At 36.8% G+C, this 20,535-nt stretch overlaps 2 protein-coding genes across 2 annotated transcripts; both read left to right on the top strand.

Moving 5' to 3' along the window:
• The first annotated feature begins 941 nt into the window (after window positions 1–941).
• LOC113736441 (uncharacterized) lies at window positions 942–2,201 on the top strand. Its single transcript, XM_027263403.2, has 2 exons — window positions 942–1,147; window positions 1,732–2,201. Exons 1-2 carry the CDS (start codon window positions 1,057–1,059, stop codon window positions 2,043–2,045), a joined length of 405 nt encoding a protein of 134 aa, XP_027119204.1. The 5' UTR covers window positions 942–1,056; the 3' UTR covers window positions 2,046–2,201.
• A 6,864-nt stretch (window positions 2,202–9,065) lies between these two features.
• Window positions 9,066–10,175, top strand: LOC113736438 (uncharacterized). Its single transcript, XM_027263395.2, has 2 exons — window positions 9,066–9,218; window positions 9,757–10,175. Exons 1-2 carry the CDS (start codon window positions 9,107–9,109, stop codon window positions 10,026–10,028), a joined length of 384 nt encoding a protein of 127 aa, XP_027119196.1. The 5' UTR covers window positions 9,066–9,106; the 3' UTR covers window positions 10,029–10,175.
• The last annotated feature ends 10,360 nt before the right edge of the window (window positions 10,176–20,535 follow it).

Here is a 20,535-nt window from a genome sequence, read left to right as displayed (position 1 = left end):
AGGCTTATTTGGCCTAAAGTCCAAATTTGCAAGCTCAACTAATTGTAAATTGTATAATTGTCTAATCGAGATTTTATTTCTTGTTACATTTCAATATAAATGACAAAACCATGCATCTTTTTATTTTATTTAAAACAACCAATTAGTTTGAGGTATTTTTGCGTATAATTTGTATGATTTTTTTAGCTAATAATATAATAAAAGTCTTATTTTTCTTCAGATTCATTGCTATATTTTCTCAAATTCAATGGTGAAACAATAAGTATATGAGTGCAACTAGAAGATTCCACTTTTAGTGTGTGTATATTATCCTTCATTTATTTGGAGGCAGAATTTTACTAATGTTGTGTCTCCTTATTTGGAAAACATAGGCATATATATGCGTTCATAAAACTACTTCTTTTCTTCTTCAAAAGATTCTTCTTCGCAAATCGGCTTTATACAAGTAACTTTCGTTTATGCTTCAAATTCAGTCAATAGAATTAGATTTAAGGGCATAACAAGACCCTATCTTATATTTACAACTTATAGGTTTTTAACATACATAATAAAAGATATTATTGTATCTTCTGATGTAAATAAAAAGTTACATAATTCTAATCATGCTTCTCTTGGAACTATTGCAAATTTGACGTGTTCTTCCTTGTTTCTTTTCTTCTTTTAAAATAATTGATACGTCAATCAAATTGGAAAGCATATAATCCATCGAAGTCGGTGCAGAGTCCAAATTATCAACAATGCTGGGACATACTGTTGAATATGGGGGACATGAACCTTATCTTCTCCATGGTGCTCGAAGTCTATATGCCTCAAAGACCTTTGTAGAAATTAGAACAAATGCTTCTCCGTACATCTTTCTATTTGTTTACGCTTATATAGACTTTCGACCTAGCACGACAACCGCCTCTTCAACACCTGCTACATCGGTGGGCCGACTCCGGGACCCTTTCGATGGGAATGTGGCACAGGTTTTCCTATAAATAGAGATCAATCTGCACCAGCTTCCTCATCCTTCTCAGAATCAGTCTTCAATACATAAATTTCCCTTCAGCAACAATGGGTTCCAAGACACTTCTTTTCTTTTTCATTTCCCTGGCTGTAGTTCTAATGATTACCTCAGAGGTGGCTGCCAAGTCAGTTGACAATTGTAAGACATTTATTCTTCAATTCACGTTTCATCATTTTTTCTCTTTCTAATTTATATGCGCCGTGTTTTAATTCAGTATTAGGACCACCGCGTTTAACTTTTCAGATAGATTTTTGTTGTCCTTCAAAAAAATATATATAGATTTTTGTTGTACATGTGAAGTGTCGGAGTGCTAAGAAACATGGCTGAGCTGTGGTTAAAAAGATTGAATACACCTCTACTTTCAGTAAATACGGATTCTAAGTGTCAAGCCTTTCCTGTACTTTTCCTGGTACGTGTCGGTGCATAAAATACGGATTTAAGATTCTCATTTTGAACATACTGTTAACAAATCTTTATATTTATTAACTTTCAGAAACTATGATAAAATAGCTATTAGTTGGTAGTAATTAGCCATTTTAAAGATATCTGTAAAATAATAATTTGACACATACGTTAAAAGGCAAATTTTCAAAAGGATTACGATGTGTTTTGCTAAAATACTCGGTAACCTAAAAACATGTACACAACTTGGTCCAAACTTTACATTTTCAAAATTGCCATTACAGTAACTAACGCCCATACCCTATTTATCTTTATTGCAGCCAAGACAGTTGAGACAAATAAGGAAGGAGAAGCCAAGTACCATGGAGGTGGCTACGGAGGAGGCCATGGAGGTGGCCACGGAGGAGGCTACGGAGGAGGTCATGGAGGAGGTCATGGAGGGCACCATGGTGGTGGATACGGGGGCCATCCAGGAGGAGGTAATGGGGATGGACATGGAGGGTACGGGGGTGGCGGCCATGGTGGTTATGGACATGGCGGTGGCGGCCATGGTGGTTATGGACACGGCGGACATGGCGGTGGCGGCCACGGTGGACATCCTGGTGAGGCTGCAGATGCTGAGCCCCAGAACTAATAAAGCCAGCTTCTAGCTAGGTCATGATTAATCATGAACGCTTAAACAGGCTTACTATACTATTATGTACTTTGTAATGTGGAATTCAAATAAGTGCTGGATCAGTGATCCTGTAATATGTACTCCATGTAATATGAGTTTGTGATTTTGTGTGTCTTTTTTGAGCACTTTTGAGGTGATGGCAAAATCCTTTCATGCAATACGAAGTCAATTTTGCAAGTTTCCACCAAAAAAATGAGTAATTTTAGGCCTTGCTTGGATTGAAGGTTTTCGTCGGAAAATATTATCGTTTTCCGTGATCACATTTCCCTATCACCTTTTTCCCTCACATATATCAAATCGCTACAGTAATTTTTCCATGAAAAATGACGGAAAATGCAATCCAAACACAACCTTAGTATTTCAAATTCACAACAAAGTCAACACTAGTTTTTGGTTGGTTTTATCTGTCAATCAATAAACCATTATCAAATTACTCCTTTTTTTTTTCTTTTGGGTATACTTAAATTAACCAATGCATATATTTTCAAAAAACCCTCACTTAGGTATGTATCCGTCTAATATTTAGTCTAGCCATACATAAAGTGATGTCAAAAGCATACAGAAGATCATAGCACAAATGCCTGAAGTCTAATTGACTAGTTGATAATGAGTGTGACAGATTGAGCATATTCTCAAGTATAAAAGAAAGGTAGATTACAATGAATTTCAGCCTCGGATTAACACTTGTCCATGACGATTTTAGAGGGCAAAATAATGGTTCGGGTAAATGACTCCAATAGTTCCGTCAACTTTAATCAGTGATCCTATTTTGATCCAATAAAACAAAGGAGATTTTAAGAAAAGTGAGTTCTATTCCTTTTATCAATTTAATTTCATTTCTATATTTAATATTGTAGAGTATATGATAATTTTGACTATACAAAGAAAGATAAAAGTAAATAATAATTCCTGTATTTTTTACCTAAAAAAAGCAAACAAAGAAATAAAAGTAAAAAATGTAAGGTTAAACTTTTATTTCAATTTTTTGGCATCCTTTTAATGTAAAAATTTGTCGTCTTCTCCATAGTATAGACTACCCAAAAATATTGTCTTATTTTCCCTAAAATCTTTTATTATTCATTTTTTTAACCAAAAAGCTTGGATTTTATTGCCTCGGAACAATTCTTGAGAGGGACAAAAGCTTGACCTCAACGATACAAGACAGCTACAAGACACCTACTTACTTAACTCGACGTCGCCGAATAGACGGGTAAGATAGTTTATTCAATCGATATTCACCCCTAACTACATCTGGTAAGTCCCTGAAATGTTCATAAATACATACCGACTCAACCAAGGCACACCCCACATTGGCTAGAACATCCGCAACCTTATTGGCCTCGCGATAACAATGCTTGAACTGTACACCCCCTTGAGAGAACTCGCAACACTGCTCGATCTCATAACTAATTGTCCACGGGCATTGGTAATCGTTCCTCAAAATCTTTATTAGCACTAGCGAATCTGACTCAACCACCAACTGCTGTAAAAAATTCCTCTGGGCACATAGACTCAGCCCAAGCACTAACGCTTTGGCCTCGGCCTGCAAGTTAGTAGCAACATCAAAGCAACCAGCGAAAGCGAAGATGAACTTCCCTGAGCCATCCCTAAGAATCCCCCTACCACCACTCAACCCCGGGTTTCATTTGGAGCACCTATCTATGTTAAGTTTAAACATTGCCAGCCTTGGAGCCTGCCAATGAACCAGATGAAACTTAACCACATCAGGGCGCTGCTCCACCAATCCCAAGAATTGGGGCCAAGATGCGACCTGTTGTAATTCCCCAAATTTCATCCAGTATGCGTCTTTCAAGTTTTGAAAAATAGCTCGACAAACAGATCGGACATCCTTAATAACCCCTTCAAATACTGCTGAATCCCTCGTCTTCCATAAATTCCAACACACAAAGTTAATCTTTGTCTTCAAATTCCTCGTCTTCAAATACTGCTTAATCTTTGTCTTCGTATATATCACTTTCAGTCATGACTTCAGGCTGAATAATAATGATAACAATATATTAAAGTTAGCAAAATTCTATAAGGCAATATTAGGTTTGTTATATTTTCTTAAAGTGAAAATTTTCATTTCTTTTAGTTTGCATAATTTATTGGAAGGATAATACTGTTGTTTTTGGTTAGTCGACTCAGTCAATCATTAAATACTTAATCATTAGAATGTTTGTGCTAAGGAGGACACTCTGTGGGCAAGACGAGTGCACAGTGCTTTCAGTGTCCTCAAACTAATTCATTTTAAAAAATAATAATTCATTTTAACCAATTTAATCCTCAAATTAATTTTTCACTTTCAATCATAGGTAAGAACTCCACATCCCTTGGGAATGTGATATTTTTATAAATTTAGTCCTGTATGAAAATTATGCTCAACCTCATGAAATGTGTAAAATGTAGTGTAATATTTCCCCCAATAAATAATTCCTTGAAGATGATCAATTATCCAAGTGTCCTTGGAATTCAGCCATTGAATTGATTGTAGGACACTGACACTTGCCCAAGTTTAGTATTCCCACTAAAAAACGCACAAGTAGTTTTACACGTTATAGAAAACAGAAGAGAAGGTCCCCGTCAAAATGTGAAAAAAAAAATAATTAAACTTTGAAACTTTATTCTAATGGCTACCATTGTTTCTTGTTTAGACTTAAAACCGAAATTTTTCATGTTTTTAGGTTATTGAACGTTTGATTTTCAAATCCTTCTTTGATATTTCTTATGTTCACAAGTAGCCCTTAATAAGAAACTTCAACATATTTCGTTAATGATTTTCTAAGAAATGAAAATAAAAGGAAAAAAGATAGAGAGAGAGCTAAACAAAAGACAAAAAAAAAGAAAAGAAAATGGTATAGAGAGCAAATAAGTTGGGTCCTAGGATTCTCGATCAATACCCAGCCATTCTCATATTTAACTGGGCATCATTGATCTTAAATCCCATAATTTTTAAATCCATTCCGATCCTCCCAAATTTCCTTTGGCTTTGGGCATAGATATCCTATTGAGACTTGGAATTATTTTCCGCGGGTAATTTGATTGGAAAAGAGTAAAAATAGCAGTATTCGACAAATACGGATTAAGCCCTCAATGCACTAAAATAGCTAGGCTCGAAACCGCAAACTCATTCCTAACGATACTGACAGCTTTGACCACTGATTTGAATAGTTTATGCCGACGCGAGGCACGGAGACAAAATAAGTAGTTCCGAGTAGGCCAAGCAGGTCTATCATTAAGTTCTGCTGGCATGCTAGCTGTGTGGGTAAAATGACTAAATCGTGTCCTGAGGTATTGTATGGCGGAAAGCCCATCTTAGCGTTATGGCAGTGCATCGAAGAGCGAGTGGTACATGCTTCAAAAGATGCTCATTTTCTGGAACACGTCTCTTTGACGAAAACATAGTTCACTCATTGTTGTTGAGCCAAGTGACAATGAACTCGATACCTATTAAGGTCTTGCTTTTTCGATTGCTTTAGATTTTATAAAATTTGATTATAGAAATTGATTATAAAAAATAATTAGTATCAGTAAAAACTACTATTTGGGTATTATAGATTTTAGCTACCAAATCTATAATCAGGATATAAAAGTAATAAAAAAAGTCACAAAAACTAGTTTTTCAACATCATAATCTATAATTGATTGGAATAATGAATCAAGAACAACCCCAACACTTTTATGAATGAAGAAAATAACGTTAGAAGAATCACTTTCAAAAGGGATCCGACTGTTTGACTTTAGATTAGTTAGGATCCGACGCGATTATCAGATTATGGGGGTATTACGCACAAAAAAAAAGGCATAATGGATTGAGAATGTGGTAAATCATTACAAATTGATGCTCATTCTTTTTTTTTTTTTAAACTAGAGGTGTAAAATTTAAGAAACAAAAAGAAAAAATGGTAAATTTTATATACACTGATATTATATACACAATCACTGTTAAATTTATGATACATGTGCAAAAATTGGATTTTAAAGATAAATTTTGCATAGTTATCAGTCATCCAAAACTGATAATATGTACACTATTAGTGTACGAAAAATTCATCCAAAGAAAAAATTTAGGATATCTAGTTCTTGAATTCGCAATCTTAGTTAATGGATCATGACCCTCTCGACAAATGAATGTTTGTTAGAGCATTCATCACGTTGAAGTCTTCGTGAATGCATTAATGAATGATAGCTAATAAGACAAGCAGCGGTTTAAGCAGTGAAGCAGCAAGTTTTGACTTCTTGCAATGCCAAGATAGGACAGCAATATAAATGAAATTAGAAGGTCGCAATCGCATTTGAGACAACAAAAGGCTTCATATGCCGTTTGTCAAGAAAATTGGCTTAGGATTTTCACATTGTAAGTTTTCAATTTATATTTCTTTTTATTCTATTTTATCAAAAAAAAAAATCAATGAAGTAGAACGTACATATGTTTCCCGGCAAAAGCTCTGTCAAATTCGACATTTACCAAAAGAACTTGAGGAGTACTTTTATTAAGTGTGTGTGTTTCTGATGCGCACTGGTTATGTGGCACTGTATATAACTAGTTTATCCCAAATGCCAAATTTGATAATTTTGACACCAAATAATGACTTGAGTTCCTACACCTTCTTCCTGAAAAATATTGCTTCATTTTACTCCATATTTGAGTACACCGTATTTGACGGTTACGTATGACCAGTTTGCCTTGCAATTGAACCATATATGTTGAACTAGGAAAAAGTGTTAATGCGAGATAAGGGAAAGAACCATTGTTTCGAAAATCGGACCGGACTGGCTAGTTCGACCGATTGGCCGTGAACTGGTCATAGTTTCTGTCCGGTTCATACCTTGGGTTAATTGAAGTTAAAAACTGGTAAGAACCGTTTGAACTGGATTGAACCGTTGAACCGGTGGTTTTTTGTTTTTGTCTATTAAATTGAAATATATATATATATATATATATATATCTATAAGAATAGGTTTTCCTTAACCCTAAAGACTAATTATTAAATGCCACATCCACTCGCTTTCTTCTCATTTTTTTGCCTTTTATCAAGTTTGCATCTCTGTTTTCTATTTTTCTGACTTTCTTCAAATTCCAAACTTCTTTTTTTTTTTAAGTTATAATCTCTAAATCCCAAAAACATAAATTAAAAATTTAAGCTCATAATGTCTAATTCCAATGGACCTGAATTTTGTATAATTTTAGAATATTGTGGTATTTTTGGGTTGGATTTAAGATTAGTTTTTGGTAGATACAATTGAAATTGAGATGAAATTCATTTGTTGCAACTTATAATTTAACATTTTTATTTCTGAAAATCCAAATTCTTTGAAAACATTAAAATTTTCATCATATAAAATCTTAAATTAGTCCATTGTATGTCTTATTTTGTACATATATATTCATATAAATTATTTTTTAAAAAATTCATTGAACCAAGATTGAATCGGTCTAACCGGTTGAACCTCTATCCGAAAACCTCATCGGTTCAATTAAGGTTCCAAGTTTTAAAACATTGGAAAGAGCTTAGACTACAAATGATGCAATAGAACCAAACTTGGAACTCATATTTAGGGAAAATTCTATGATTCCTTTAGGGAATTATTCCTTCAATTTGAATATCTCAAGAATGAAAATTAGCTATATTTTGAATTATTTAAATTGTTGCAATCTAAATGTCAAAATTACTTATTTCATTATCCAATGATATATTTAATTTGGGGTCAGTATGAAATCTAAATGGAATGCTAAAATCTCCCCTATTTAGAAGTATTTAATGTATGGGCAAAACTTAAAGAATAAAAAGAATACACAATTAGTTATATTCTTACAAAAAATATTACTTTTAACTTGGTTTATGAAACTTTATAGGTTCCTATTGTGTACAGAACCAAATCCTTTTGGTAGTAGAAAACTTCCATACAATCTTGATTACATTTGAATCAATGGACTGTTGCAATTAAAATGAGGGCACAACATATCACTAAAGTTTTTTGCTTGGTATTTAAGTTAAAGATTAGATGGTACGGTTTTTACACATTTGATCAATGTTTATCAACAGTCATGGATCTGTAATATATGCTTTTGAAGGCAATTCACGATCAGAGCGCAAGTTGGGCCCTATTTTAAAAAGTGCTTTCTAGGTTTAGAAGATTTTACTTCTTTTAGTTACATAGATATGATCATGTCCTGCTTAGGATTCTAATGCGTTTATACTATTTTTTGGAGGCTGAATTGTGCTAATCTTTGTGTCGTCTTTTACAAAAGATTCTTCCTTGCGAATTAGTTTTGGAAATATGCATACAAGTAATTAATTTTGGGGCTTATACTTCAATTTCGGTGAATAGAATTAGATCAAGAGCACAACTTAACTAGAAGCAAAAGGAAAACCAATAAAAGGCAACACTAAATTAATTATGACAAAAGAAAATTTAAGTCCTCGTTATCAATCTTACATTTGAGATACAAAATGGTATTCGTCCATTCTATACCATATAGGCGTTTAGCAAACATAACAAAACATGTTTTTGTAATGCAAAACGTAACATAATTAATTAGCCTTCCAATCATACCTCTCTTGGAACTATTGCAAAGTTTGGCATGTTCTTCCTTGTTTCTTTTCTTCTTCTTCTTCTTCAAAAAAAAAAATGTTTGACAATTTAATCAATTTGTAATAATCATAATCGATCGAAGTAATCAGCAGAGTCCAAATTGTCAACAATACTTGGACATATTGTTGAATATTGGACATGAACATTATCCTCTCCATAGTAGAAATTAGAATAAACGCTTTTAGGTACATCTTTCTATTTCATAACTTTCACTAAAGGGACTGTAATTTATGATCATATGGACTTTCTACCAAGTGCAAACAATCATCTCTTCATCGCCCAACGACCTGGTGGGCCGACTCCCCGACCCTTTTGACAGAAATGTGGCAAAGATTTTCCTATAAATAGAGACCAATCTATACCTGCTTTCTCATCCTTCCAAAAACCAGTTTTTCAATACATAAGTTTTCCCTGAACAAAAAATGGGTTCAAAGACACTTCTTTTCCTTTTCATTTCCTTGGCTATAGCCTTAATGATTACCTCAGAGGTTGCTGCTAGGGAATTGGCTGAGACTTCCACGTCTGTTGACAATTGTAAGAATTTATTCTCTAGTTTAACATTTCAGATAGATTTTGGTCGTGCATGTGAAGCGTCGGAGTAGAAAAGAAACATAGCTGAGGTGTACATACACCTTAGCAAGGTGTACATACAATTGTTAAGCCTTTCCCAACGTGGGACTTGGAGTATAGTGCAACTGGATCATTTTCCTGTACTTGTTGTGTCAAAATAAATTTTACACTAGTACTTCTCTATGCATAAAACATACTTTTTATTGAAATTTTAAGATTCTCATTTTGAATATAGCGTTAAATAATCTTTATACTCATAATAAAATAAAGATTAATTCTCAGAAACTATGATTCACTATGGTAAAACTAGCCATTAGTTAGTAGTAATAATCCATTTTAAGGATATCTGTACGATACTAACTTGACACAGATAAATGTTCAAATGATTACGATGTTTCTTGATATGCTACCTAAAAGCGTGTGGACAATTCGGGCCAAACCTTACATTTCAGAATTGCGATTACGGTAACTAACGCCTACCCCGTATTTATCTTCTTTGCAGCTAATGCAGTTGAGACTGATGGCTACGGAGGGTACCGTGGAGGAGGATATGGAGGGTACCGCGGTGGTGGATATGGGGGCTATCCAGGAGGAGGTTATGGAGGATATCATGGGGGTGGATATGGAGGGTACCCGGGTGGTGGCTATGGCGGACGTGGCGGTGGCGGACGTGGTGGTTATGGAGGATATCACGGGGGTGGATATGGAGGACGTGGTGGTGGCGGCCATGGTGGACATCCTGATGAGGCTGTTGATGCAGAGACTGAGAACTAATAAAGCCAGCATCTAGCTAGGTCGTGATTACTCATCAATGCTTAAACAGGCTCAGTAGTTTGTAGTGTCAAATAGAAATAACAGCTTGACGAGTGATCATGCAACATGCACTCTATGTATTTGCAAGCTAGTTCAATATTTCGAGTATTTGTGTGTGTAACTGTGTGTCTCTTGTATGAGCACTTCTGATGTGATGGCAAAATATTCTCATGCCTTATGAAGCAGGTTTACTTATATTTCACTAAAAAGTTGAGTAATGTTAATATTGACTAGAGATTATTTTCAAAACCTTTTTAGAATGAAACGTACTGTACCACGTTTTGTAATGTAATTTACATTGAATAAGCTAATAACAAATCATTAGAAAAGTAAATAATTGAAAACAAGTTTATGATGCCATAAAGAAATTTTTTTTTCCAAAAAAAGGCTATCCAAATTAGCAAGTATTTCAAACTAACAACGAAGTCATGGATACTTTTTGTTGGATTATTTGTACATCAATTAAACATTAGATTGATGCTTTTCTGGGGTATACTTTATTAATCAAGCTAATACAAAAAATTTTCGATAACACATGACGAATTCAATCTTCTATCCAAACCAAATATTTGATCGGATCTACCTACACAGAAAATGATGTGAATAGTATGCAGCGGATTTTGTTTACTTAATTAGTTTCACCACCTTTCACGACCAGGGTCATCTCTAATCCAATTGGCAGTGACTAGAGAGGCCAAATTCTTTACTATTTATTGATTAGTACAAAGATTTTTTTGGCTAATTGATGTGGGATTGTTTTTGTTTAACAATAGCATGACCAAATATTTGAGAAAATCTTCTTACTATGGATGGTCTTGGAAGTGATGGTTTTAAACTCGAACCAATCGAGAACTAGACAAACATTCAATCGTAAAAAACTGCATTTCAAAAACTCGGTCAAATCATATCAAAATCGGGTTTGAACTGAAACAGGTGAAAATAGGCAAAACCTGATTTTTTCCATTCTCATATTGTGATGAATTTTTTTCACCTTATCTTCCTTTTATATTTGGCTAGTAGCATAGAGCTAATCTAAAATCAAATTCTAAACCCAAATTGCAAGAAAAATTCCATTATCTAAATTCTTTAAACCCATTTCTCATGCAACTAATTTGTTAAAAATTTGCAATCAAATAAGAGAAAGAAGGGGAAAAACAAAAGAAAAGGGCAAAAAAGAGAAGAGAAAAGAGAGTTTTCATGTAAGTTTATTGTGTAATAAAAGAAAAGAGAGAGCTATGTTGTAATCTAGAGAAAGAAGAAGGAAAAAAAAGACAAAAAAAAAAATGCAAAGCAAGTGATTGCCTCTTTGTCCAGCAACTTCTCTTCACCCGTTGCTACTTTTTCCCCTTCTCCACCATTCTTCACAAAACCATCTGGATCACACTCCTCCTTATGTTAGGATCCAAGCGCGGAACAAACAACTATTGAGATATCAAGTGCACAACAATTTAATGAAAAACAAGCCATAAGCATGAAATATAGACAACACACAATATTTAATGTAGTTCGGCTCCACCATTGAGCCTACGTCCATGGAAAGAAATCTGTTCTTTATTATAAGAGGAAAATCCTATACAAAAATACAACTTGAGCCCAAACCCAACCCTTGTATACCATCTCTCATCTCCCAAGAACCCTCTCTCACCCCATGTATAAGGCTACATGATGCCCTCTTGTGTGTCCTTGTGTGTCCCTTGTGTAGTATGCCAACCCACCTATTTATAGGGAATATTATTTGGCCAAAACCCAAATAACAATAGGAAACCAATTCTAATTCCTACACTGATTTAGAATAGCAAATAACTTCTAATTCTAAACTAAATAGAATATTTCTTGGCTACTATTTCAAACAACTAAAACCAATTAGAAAACTAGTTACTTTCACACAAGATAAGAAATCTACCTAAAAGAATTTAAGCCAATTTCATAACAAATCTCCACCTTGGCAAAAATTTCTTTTAGCAACCATTTACCTTTAACTACCAAATAATATGGTACCAAACTACACACCCGAATCAATACAGTCCTAACACCAAATTGATTCAAACATGTGTAGTTAACCCGAGTCCAACCTCTAGTTGACTCGTGAGAAGGTGTTTCAATTCACTGTCTCTCTTTGCAGGATTTCTTCTCACCACCACTTGCAATCTGGGATCCCCTTCTATGAACTCTAACCCTAACCATTGAGGTAATCAAGTGGTAAAGTCACAATACTTCTTCCCATCCTCAAGACTGTCTCGTCACGTGTGGTTTCCAAGACTCTACCTAAAACGAAAAACTCGTAATTGTCATAATCTTCTGGTGCATAGAAATTAGATTTCCTTGTTTCTTTGGGACACGTGCCACACCACCCAAAAACCATAATCAAAATCTAAAATCCACCGGGATGAAATATCAACCGTTGGAAGTGTGAGAAAGTCTCCACCGATTCATGTCCAAAATCAACATTGGACTCCACCTTTTCCTTGACCCTTGAATTACCTGCCTAGATTCACCGTCAAACATCTCCATACTTTTCAACTTTTCATCTTTCACCATCAATGCTTTTTTTCCAAGCCATTGAAACAAGGATACCACCCATTAAATTGTTCAATTGGTGACAGCTACCAATCCACTTGATCCACTTGATCTCAATAGTTAACCAGGATCCAACCTTGAATAACCAAACTCTTGATCCAACCATTCAGTTTGTTAGGATCCAAGTGCTTGAGAGCAACTCAGTCTCGCAACCAGGCTCTGATACCACTTGTTAGGATCCAAGCGCGAAACAAACAACTATTGAGATATCAAGTGCATAACAATTTAATGAGAAACAAGTCACAAGCATGAAAGAAAGACGACACACAATATTTAACGTGGTTCGGCTCCACCATTGAGCCTATGTTCACGGAGAGAAACCTGTTCTTTATTATGAGAGGAAAACCCTATACAAAAATACTCTCTTGAGGTGTTTCTCCCTAACAAATTGGTATCAGAGCTTCAGGTTGTGAGACTGGACTACTCATGGGCAAGTGGATTCTTCTTGGAGTTGGACTGGTAAAAATTCTTTTCTTGCTGGTGAACCGAAGTGCCAAGGAGTTTGGTTGGTGCTGGACCAGATGCGCTATGGGTTTGGCAGGAGTCTGGTTGATGTTAGACCAAAGAGCCAAGGGTTGGCGGTGGTCCAGAATACAGTTTGACTGTTGAAGAAGAGTGGGTCCATGTTTGGGAGAAGAGGTGATCTTGGTGATAAAGGTGGACTTGTATTGAGTATTAAAGTGGATTCAAAAAAGGGCTTGTAAATTTGGATTTAATGTGGGAGTTACTCATAAAGGGGGAGATTTGTTAGGTTCATGAGTAAAGACTTGTGTCCCACATTGGTTCGAGAGACGGAGAAAGAGTGGTTAATATGTAAGTAAGGACCCAAGACCTAATAGCTTAAACTTTTAGGTCAAAGTTGGGTTCCTAACTTACATATTGGGCTCTTTCGTAGACTCTCTCGAGGTGTTTTTCCCTAACAAATTGATACCATATTTGTTAAGTTCATGAGTAAAGAGTTGAGTCCCACATTGGTCCGAGAGAAGAAGAAAGAGCGGTTAATATGTAAGTAAGAGCTCAAGATCTAATAGCTTAAGCTTTTGGGTCAGAGTTGGGTTCCTGACTTATATATTGGCCTCTTTGGTGGACTCTCTCGAGGTGTTTCTCCCTAACAAATTGGTATCAAAGTTTCAGGTTGTGAGACTGGACTATTCATAGGCAAGTGGATTTTTCTCGGAGTTGGATCGGTGAAAAATTCTCTTCTTGATGGTGGATCGAAGTGTTAAGGAGTTTGGTTGATGTTGGACCAGGTGTGCCATAGGTTTGACAGGGGGTCCGGTTGACGTTAAACCAAGGAACCAAGGGTTGGCAGGGGTCCATAATGCAGTTTGGATGTTGAAGAAGAGTGTGTCCACGATTAGGAGAAGAGGTAACCTTAGGTGATAAGATGGACTTCATTGAGTATTAAAGTGGTTTCGAAGAAGGGTTTGTAAATTTGGATTTAATGTAGGGGTTACTCATAAAGGGGGATATTTGTTAAGTTCATGAGTAAAGAGTTGTGTCCCACATTAGTTCGAGAGAAGAAGAAAGAGTGGTTAATATGTAAGTAAGGGGTCAAGACCTAATAGTTTAAGTTTTTGGATCAAAGTTGGTTTCTTGACTTATATATTGGCCTCTTTGGTGGACTCTCTCGATGTGTTTCCCCCTAACACCTTATTCCCCGACTGATTCTCATCGTGATTTCTCTCTAAAGCCAATCAAAATTACTAATAAAAACCAAAAGGCTTTGTTCAGAGAACAAGAAATTGACATATAGATTATACTATAGTAAGTCACGACCGCAACAAAGAAAACAGCAAGGAGTTAGGTTTGAAATTCATTTGCTTTGGATACCCTAAAACTTTTTGATAGTTGTGTTTTGACCCTTATAGTTTTAGCAAAGTGTAAAACTAACCTATCACATTTTCCAAATTACGTTTATACTTATAGCTTTTAAAATTATCTAACTAGAGTCTTTTTGTACTAAATCTAAACTCATCAAATTACTATGTCAAGTTATAAACCACTAATTTAAAGGGAACTTTTATATATTATTTTGGTTATATATCATTAATATATATCCATGACATATTTATGATATCATCCGATTTTACTCTTAAGTTAATCGATCGAACTTATTGACTCCTAAGCTCCGATTTCAATCGAGTCGCTTCTTGGTCTGAGTTTCAAAACATAGCTTGGAAGTTCTAGCCAAATCCAAGAATGATGCTATTTTTATCCTTTAGAAGTGATTTTTTATGCGTTACTCCATCCATTGCACAGTGGTTTCTAATACTAAGAATTGCAGATGCCGAGTCCTCCTGAGTATAAAGTTTTCGAGGAAATCAAAGTAATAGTGGATGGTATCCACGAGATAAAATGCTTTAAATCTGGAATAAGAATCGACTGTACAAGTCTTAGACAAATAAAACAATATAAACTTGACTTAACTGACCAAAAATTCAATACTCGATGGCTTCCATTTGAGTCCAAGGCGATATCCCAAAAATGGGATACGTTACGGGTGGTTGTAAGAAAGCTTGTACTTAACCTTGCAATCAGATTTGAAGTATAGGTTGGTACTTGGGCCTAATACCTGGACCTTCCTTCCTCACAACTAGACTTCTGCGCCTATTTTTCTTGGTTTTCTAAAATATTTGAAATAATTTAGAATTCTTTTTTCTATTGTTTTTCCAATTAAAATATTATTTTGCAAATTTTTTTTGGGTAACTTGATGAATCATAGAATACAATATTGGGTGGCAATTTATAACTTTTACTAAAAACTCTTTCTTCTAGCCTATTTTTTGTCTCTTGAAATCGTTGCATTTTTAGAATCCCATAGTTGGCCTTTTATTTTTCAAACAAAAAACCATTTCCAAAGCCTTTTTTTTTTTTTTCTAGAAACTATACTTTGTTATTTTTTTTCCATTAGAAAGAGGGCCCAGCAGTGTGTTGAGACCATCTCGGTACGAAAGAGAGTTTTGCTCATCGAGTACATACTTGTATAGAAGCCTAAACTAAATTGACATAATTTATTTGGTTCTTAGTTCTGCCCTGATTTAGAGTTTTAACTTATTTGGGCTGTTATAACTGGAGCCGGAAGGAAGAAAGAAAAGGAAAAGAAGATTAGGTCTGAGAGATAATGAAGAGAGAGAAGGATATTATTCAGATTCAAGAAAAGAAAAGAAATCACACAAACCGTGCCTAGCTATTGTTGTGCATCCAATATATATAGCTAGAGATTACCACAATCTTCCTCCTAACAAGCCAGCCATGTCTGCATGCATGGGTAGTTATACCCTCTAACTACTTTTCCCGCCACTTATTCCATCAAAAGTAAATGAATTACAATCCCCCCCCCAAACTCTTAACTGCTTACAATTGAGTCCCTATGATTCATAACAATACTTCCCCCTTCACACAATCCTAGACTTTCCTGAGCCTGCATCATCGAGATATCTTCCCATGTTGCATCAACTGTATCAAGATTTTCCTATTCGATCAATGCTTGCTCCATGTCTCTCCCGTGCCTTTGCAAAGTTTTCTAGCAAGGACAGCTGCAGGAGTTATTTTGACCTCGCTCTCTTCTATAAGTGTAGGTGGCTGCGAGTGCACAACAGTTCCTTTTGCAGATGGTTTCAGTAGGGATACATGGAACACAGGGTGCACAGTAGATCCCTTAGGCAGCTGCAACCTATAAGCCACTTGTCCAATCTTTTCCAGCCTTATAAGGTCCGTAGAACTTGGAAGAGAGCTCAGATTCCTTCGTAAGACAATGGACGTCTGTCTGTAGGGTTGTAATTTGAGATACACCAGATCACCAACCTCAAATGATCTCTCACTCCTGTTGCTGTCAACAAATTGGTTCATCAAATTCTAAGCTCTGAGTAAGTTTTCCTTCAGCAGCAGGTTCCAATTAACTCTTTCTTCCAACCAATCCTCTACCTCAGCTACCCTAGAAGATCTGTCTCTGAGACACAACTGGAGGGGAGCATACTTGTACAACGCTTGGAAAGGCGACATCCTCAAGGCTGTATGATGATTAGTGTTATACCACCATTTTACAGCAGTGAGGCACCTCTTCCATTTTTTGGGTTGTTGGAAGAACAAACACCTCAAATAAGTCTTCAAGCACTGGTTCACTCTTTCTGTTTGACCATCAGTTTGACAATGGTAACTAGTTGACAAATGTAGCTGTGTGCCCACCTTGTTGAATAGTTCTTGCCAAAATATGCTTGTAAAAACCCTGTCCCTATCAAATACAATGCTCGATGGTAAGCCATGGAGCTTGTATATATTGTCAAAGAACACCTGAGCCACCCCTTTGGTAGTATAATTTTTACTGATAGCAAAGAAGTGTGCTACCTTAGTGAGCCTATCTACTACCACCAAGATCACATCACTCCCCTCTGATTTGGGTAGCCCCTCGATGAAGTCCATTGCTATGTATTGCCAAGCTTGTTCTGAAATATCTAATGGTTGTAATAGTCTAGGGTACTTGCAATGCTCTCCTTTACTGGTCCTACAAGTTTCACATTTTTGTACAAAGGTCTCCATCTCTCTTTTCATTCCTGGCCAGAAGAAATACCCCTTCAATCTCTGGTAAGTGCCCAAATTCCTAGAATGACCCCCAATCCATGATTCATGCATACACGAGATGAGCTGCTGTCTCAAGGATCCTATAGCCCCAATCAGTATCCTCCCCTTGTACTTTATGATTCCCTGATGATAAGTATGATCAGGTATGGCTTGGTTGTCTATTGCCAAAGCTTGGAGTAAATCCTTAACCCTGGGATCACCATTATATCTCTCAATCACCTTTGTGAGCCATATTGGTCTGACTATAGACATAGCATGCACTCTTCCCTCACTATCCACTCGCATCTCCTCCCATTCTTCCTCTAATCCTCTTCTAGACAAGGCATCAGCCATCAGGTTCTCTCTCCCCTTTTTGTAGTGAATTTCATAGTCCATCCCCATCAGTTTGGTGAGCTATTTTTGTTGGAGTGGAGTGGTGATCTTCTGCTCCAATAAGAACCTCAAACTATAGTGGTCTGTTTTTATGATGAAGTGGTTCCCAAGAAGACAGTGTCTCTATTTGGTCACTGCAGATATGAGTGAAAGTAACTCCTTCTCATAGATTGATAAGGACTAGTTTTTGGGTCCCAACGCCTGGCTCATAAAGGTAATGGGATGTCCCTGCTGCATGAGAACTGCTCCGATGGCCTTACTGCTAGCATCTGTTTCCAACACAAATGGTTTGCTGAAATCTGGCAAGGCCAATACAGGCGTAGAGCTCATGACCCTTTTGAGCTCATTGAAGGCCATCATGGATTCTATTGTCCAGTTGAAGCTGTTCTTCTTCAGTAATTCAATCAAAGCTTTGGTGATCAAACCATAATTCCTCACAAACCTCCTATAATAGCCTGTTAATCCCAGGAATCCATGAAGAGCCTTAACAGAAGTAGGGACAAGCCAGGAGAGCATGCAATCAATCTTGGCAGGATCAGCTATCACCCCTTCTCTTGTCACCACATGACCAAGATATTCTACTTGTGCTTGCCCAAAGGAGCATTTGGAGAGTTTGGCTAGGAGGGAGTGTTGTCTGAGTGTGAGGTGAGTTGCAGGGTCCAGGCTGTAAATCAGTATGTCATCAAAGAAAACAAGGACAAATTTCCTGATGTATGGTTCAAATATAGAGTTCATGAGGGCTTGAAAAGTGGCCGGTGCATTAGTGAGCCCAAAGGGCATCACTACAAATTCGTAAAGGCCTTGATGTGTCCTAAAAGCAGTTTTAGGTATATCTTCTATGCATATTCTGATCTGGTAGTAACCAGATCTCAGGTCAATTTTGGAAAAATATATGGCTCCACAAAGTTCATCCAGCAGATCATCTATAATTTGAATTGGAAACTTGTCTTTGATAGTAAGGCTATTTAACTATCTGTAATCAATGCAAAACCTCTAGCTCCCATCTTTTTTTTTCACCAGTAGGACAGGTGAAAAAAAGGGACTATGACTGGGTTTGATTATTCCACTGTGGAGCATTTCTTTTACTTGTTTCTCTATTTCTATTTTCTGTGTGTGAGGGCATCTGTAGGGTGGGATTTTGAAAGGCTTAGCATCAAGTTTGAGTGGTATCTGGTGGTCATATGCTCTAGAAGGGGGTAACTGTTTAGGCTCTCCAAATACATCACTATAGTCAACAAGTAGTTGGTCAATAGAAGTTTGTAGTGTAGTTACCTGAGTAGAGTGGGAGCTGATCTTGTCAGATTGTCTAAGCATTCTTCTCCTCCTGTTCCTATTCCCATAATGTTTGGAATCTCCCCTACTCAAGGTTACTGCAGCATCCCAGCTGTTTCCTTGTAGCATTACCCGCTCCCCTTCATAGTCAAATGAGAGATTGAGCTCCTTGAAGGCAAAAGTGAGGGGACTATATTTCTTCATTCAATCCATGCCTAGAATGAGATCATATGGCTCCAAATCTAGGATAAACACATCATGAGTAAAAGAATAGCCTTGTCTAATCCACCTCCACTTTGGGATCCAACTTGTACAGATTAGTTCCTTTCCATCAGCAATTGTAACCTTGAAAGGACTATGAGCCTGGACATCCTCAATAAATCTTTCTGCAGTGGCTCTCTTGAGGAAACAATGTGTACTCTTCCCCATCCAACAACACTTCTATTCCACATCCTCAACTTTGCCCTTGCAGTTTGATAGTGCTGCTAGACATCATGTCATCAAATAAGCTGTGAATGGTTAGTTCTATATCTGAGTCTTGCCTTTTCCCAGAAGTATGCATACTACGTCTCTCCCTTTTTCCACTATACTGAATGATCTCTTCCTCTTCACTCCCACCTGAATCTTCCACCATTTCCTCTGTCAAGATCATGTGTATTCCCCTGTTCCTACAAGTGTGGCTAGGGCCAAATTTATCTCCACACTTGAAACAAAGATTGTGATCTCTCCTGTACTGGAACTCGCTGGGAGATATTTTCTTGAATGTGGAATTGTTAGAGTTGGTAGAATAGGGTTTCTTAGCTACCTATTCCCCCGTGTTTTGAAAATTCACTTGCTTCTGCCCTCCACCTCCTCCACTGGTAGTAGAAGGTACCATTATGCTCCTCCCCTAGTCAGGGACTTATATATCCTGACCATAGCTTCCATTGCAATCTCCTGACTCCTGGAGACCTCAAATGCCTCTTATAAGGTGGTAGGCTTATGAACCTTGACCGATGTCCTGATTTCCTTGGGTAATCCACTCAAAAAACTTGAGATGAAGTAAGGCTCGCTCAATCCTGGATTTTTGGCCAAGATCAACGCTCTCAGTTCCTCAAAATTTTCCTGCTAGTCAATAACTGTAGAGGTCATCTGCAGTTTGTTGAACTCAGCCACCACATCTGGTCCTCCAATTTCACCAAACCTACGGCACAATTCTTCACTGAAATCCTCCTACTGTATCGCCCTTCTTCCTATTTTAAAATTCTGAAACCAAAAATCCACTTTCCCAGCCAAGTGAAGTTCAACTATGTTCATCATCTGGCTAGTAGGTATTAGGTATGCCAAAAAAAAATTTTTCTGCCTTCCTTACCCATTCCCTAGGATTTCGCCCCTCAAAATGGGAAAACTCTAATTTTGGAGTCCCCGGAAGAAAAGGATTTCTGTCAATCCTCTCACTCTGTCCTAAATCTCCTTCCCCTCGTTTACTTCCCGCAGAGGTCAAACCTCTTTCTGCAGAGCCTGTAGGTGTTAAGAGGATGCCCCGGTCATTGTGTCTAGATTTCATCAGGTTGAGCTGAGCCACAATGGTCACCATGCAGCCTCTTATCTCCGTTGAGTTGGACTCCATTTTCGCGGAGTGCGACTCAAATTTGTCCTCTAGAGTCTTTAGCGCCTCTTGCGTGGA

This window comes from Coffea arabica, chromosome 3e, assembly GCF_036785885.1.
Source record: "Coffea arabica cultivar ET-39 chromosome 3e, Coffea Arabica ET-39 HiFi, whole genome shotgun sequence".
NCBI classification, from domain to species: Eukaryota; Viridiplantae; Streptophyta; class Magnoliopsida; order Gentianales; family Rubiaceae; genus Coffea; species Coffea arabica.
The sequence above is the reverse complement of the archived record's forward strand: the minus strand, read 5'-3'. Positions and strand labels throughout refer to the sequence as shown.

What these genes read in the sequence shown, in the direction of transcription:
- LOC113736441 (XM_027263403.2), top strand. Translation starts at nt 1,057, where the DNA reads ATGGGTTCCAAGACACTTCTTTTCTTTTTCATTTCCCTGGCTGTAGTT. An exon ending in TGCCAAGTCAGTTGACAATT is followed by an intron (nt 1,148 to 1,731) that starts GTAAGACATTTA and finishes TCTTTATTGCAG; the next exon opens with CCAAGACAGTTGAGACAAAT.
- LOC113736438 (XM_027263395.2), top strand. Translation starts at nt 9,107, where the DNA reads ATGGGTTCAAAGACACTTCTTTTCCTTTTCATTTCCTTGGCTATAGCC. An exon ending in TTCCACGTCTGTTGACAATT is followed by an intron (nt 9,219 to 9,756) that starts GTAAGAATTTAT and finishes TCTTCTTTGCAG; the next exon opens with CTAATGCAGTTGAGACTGAT.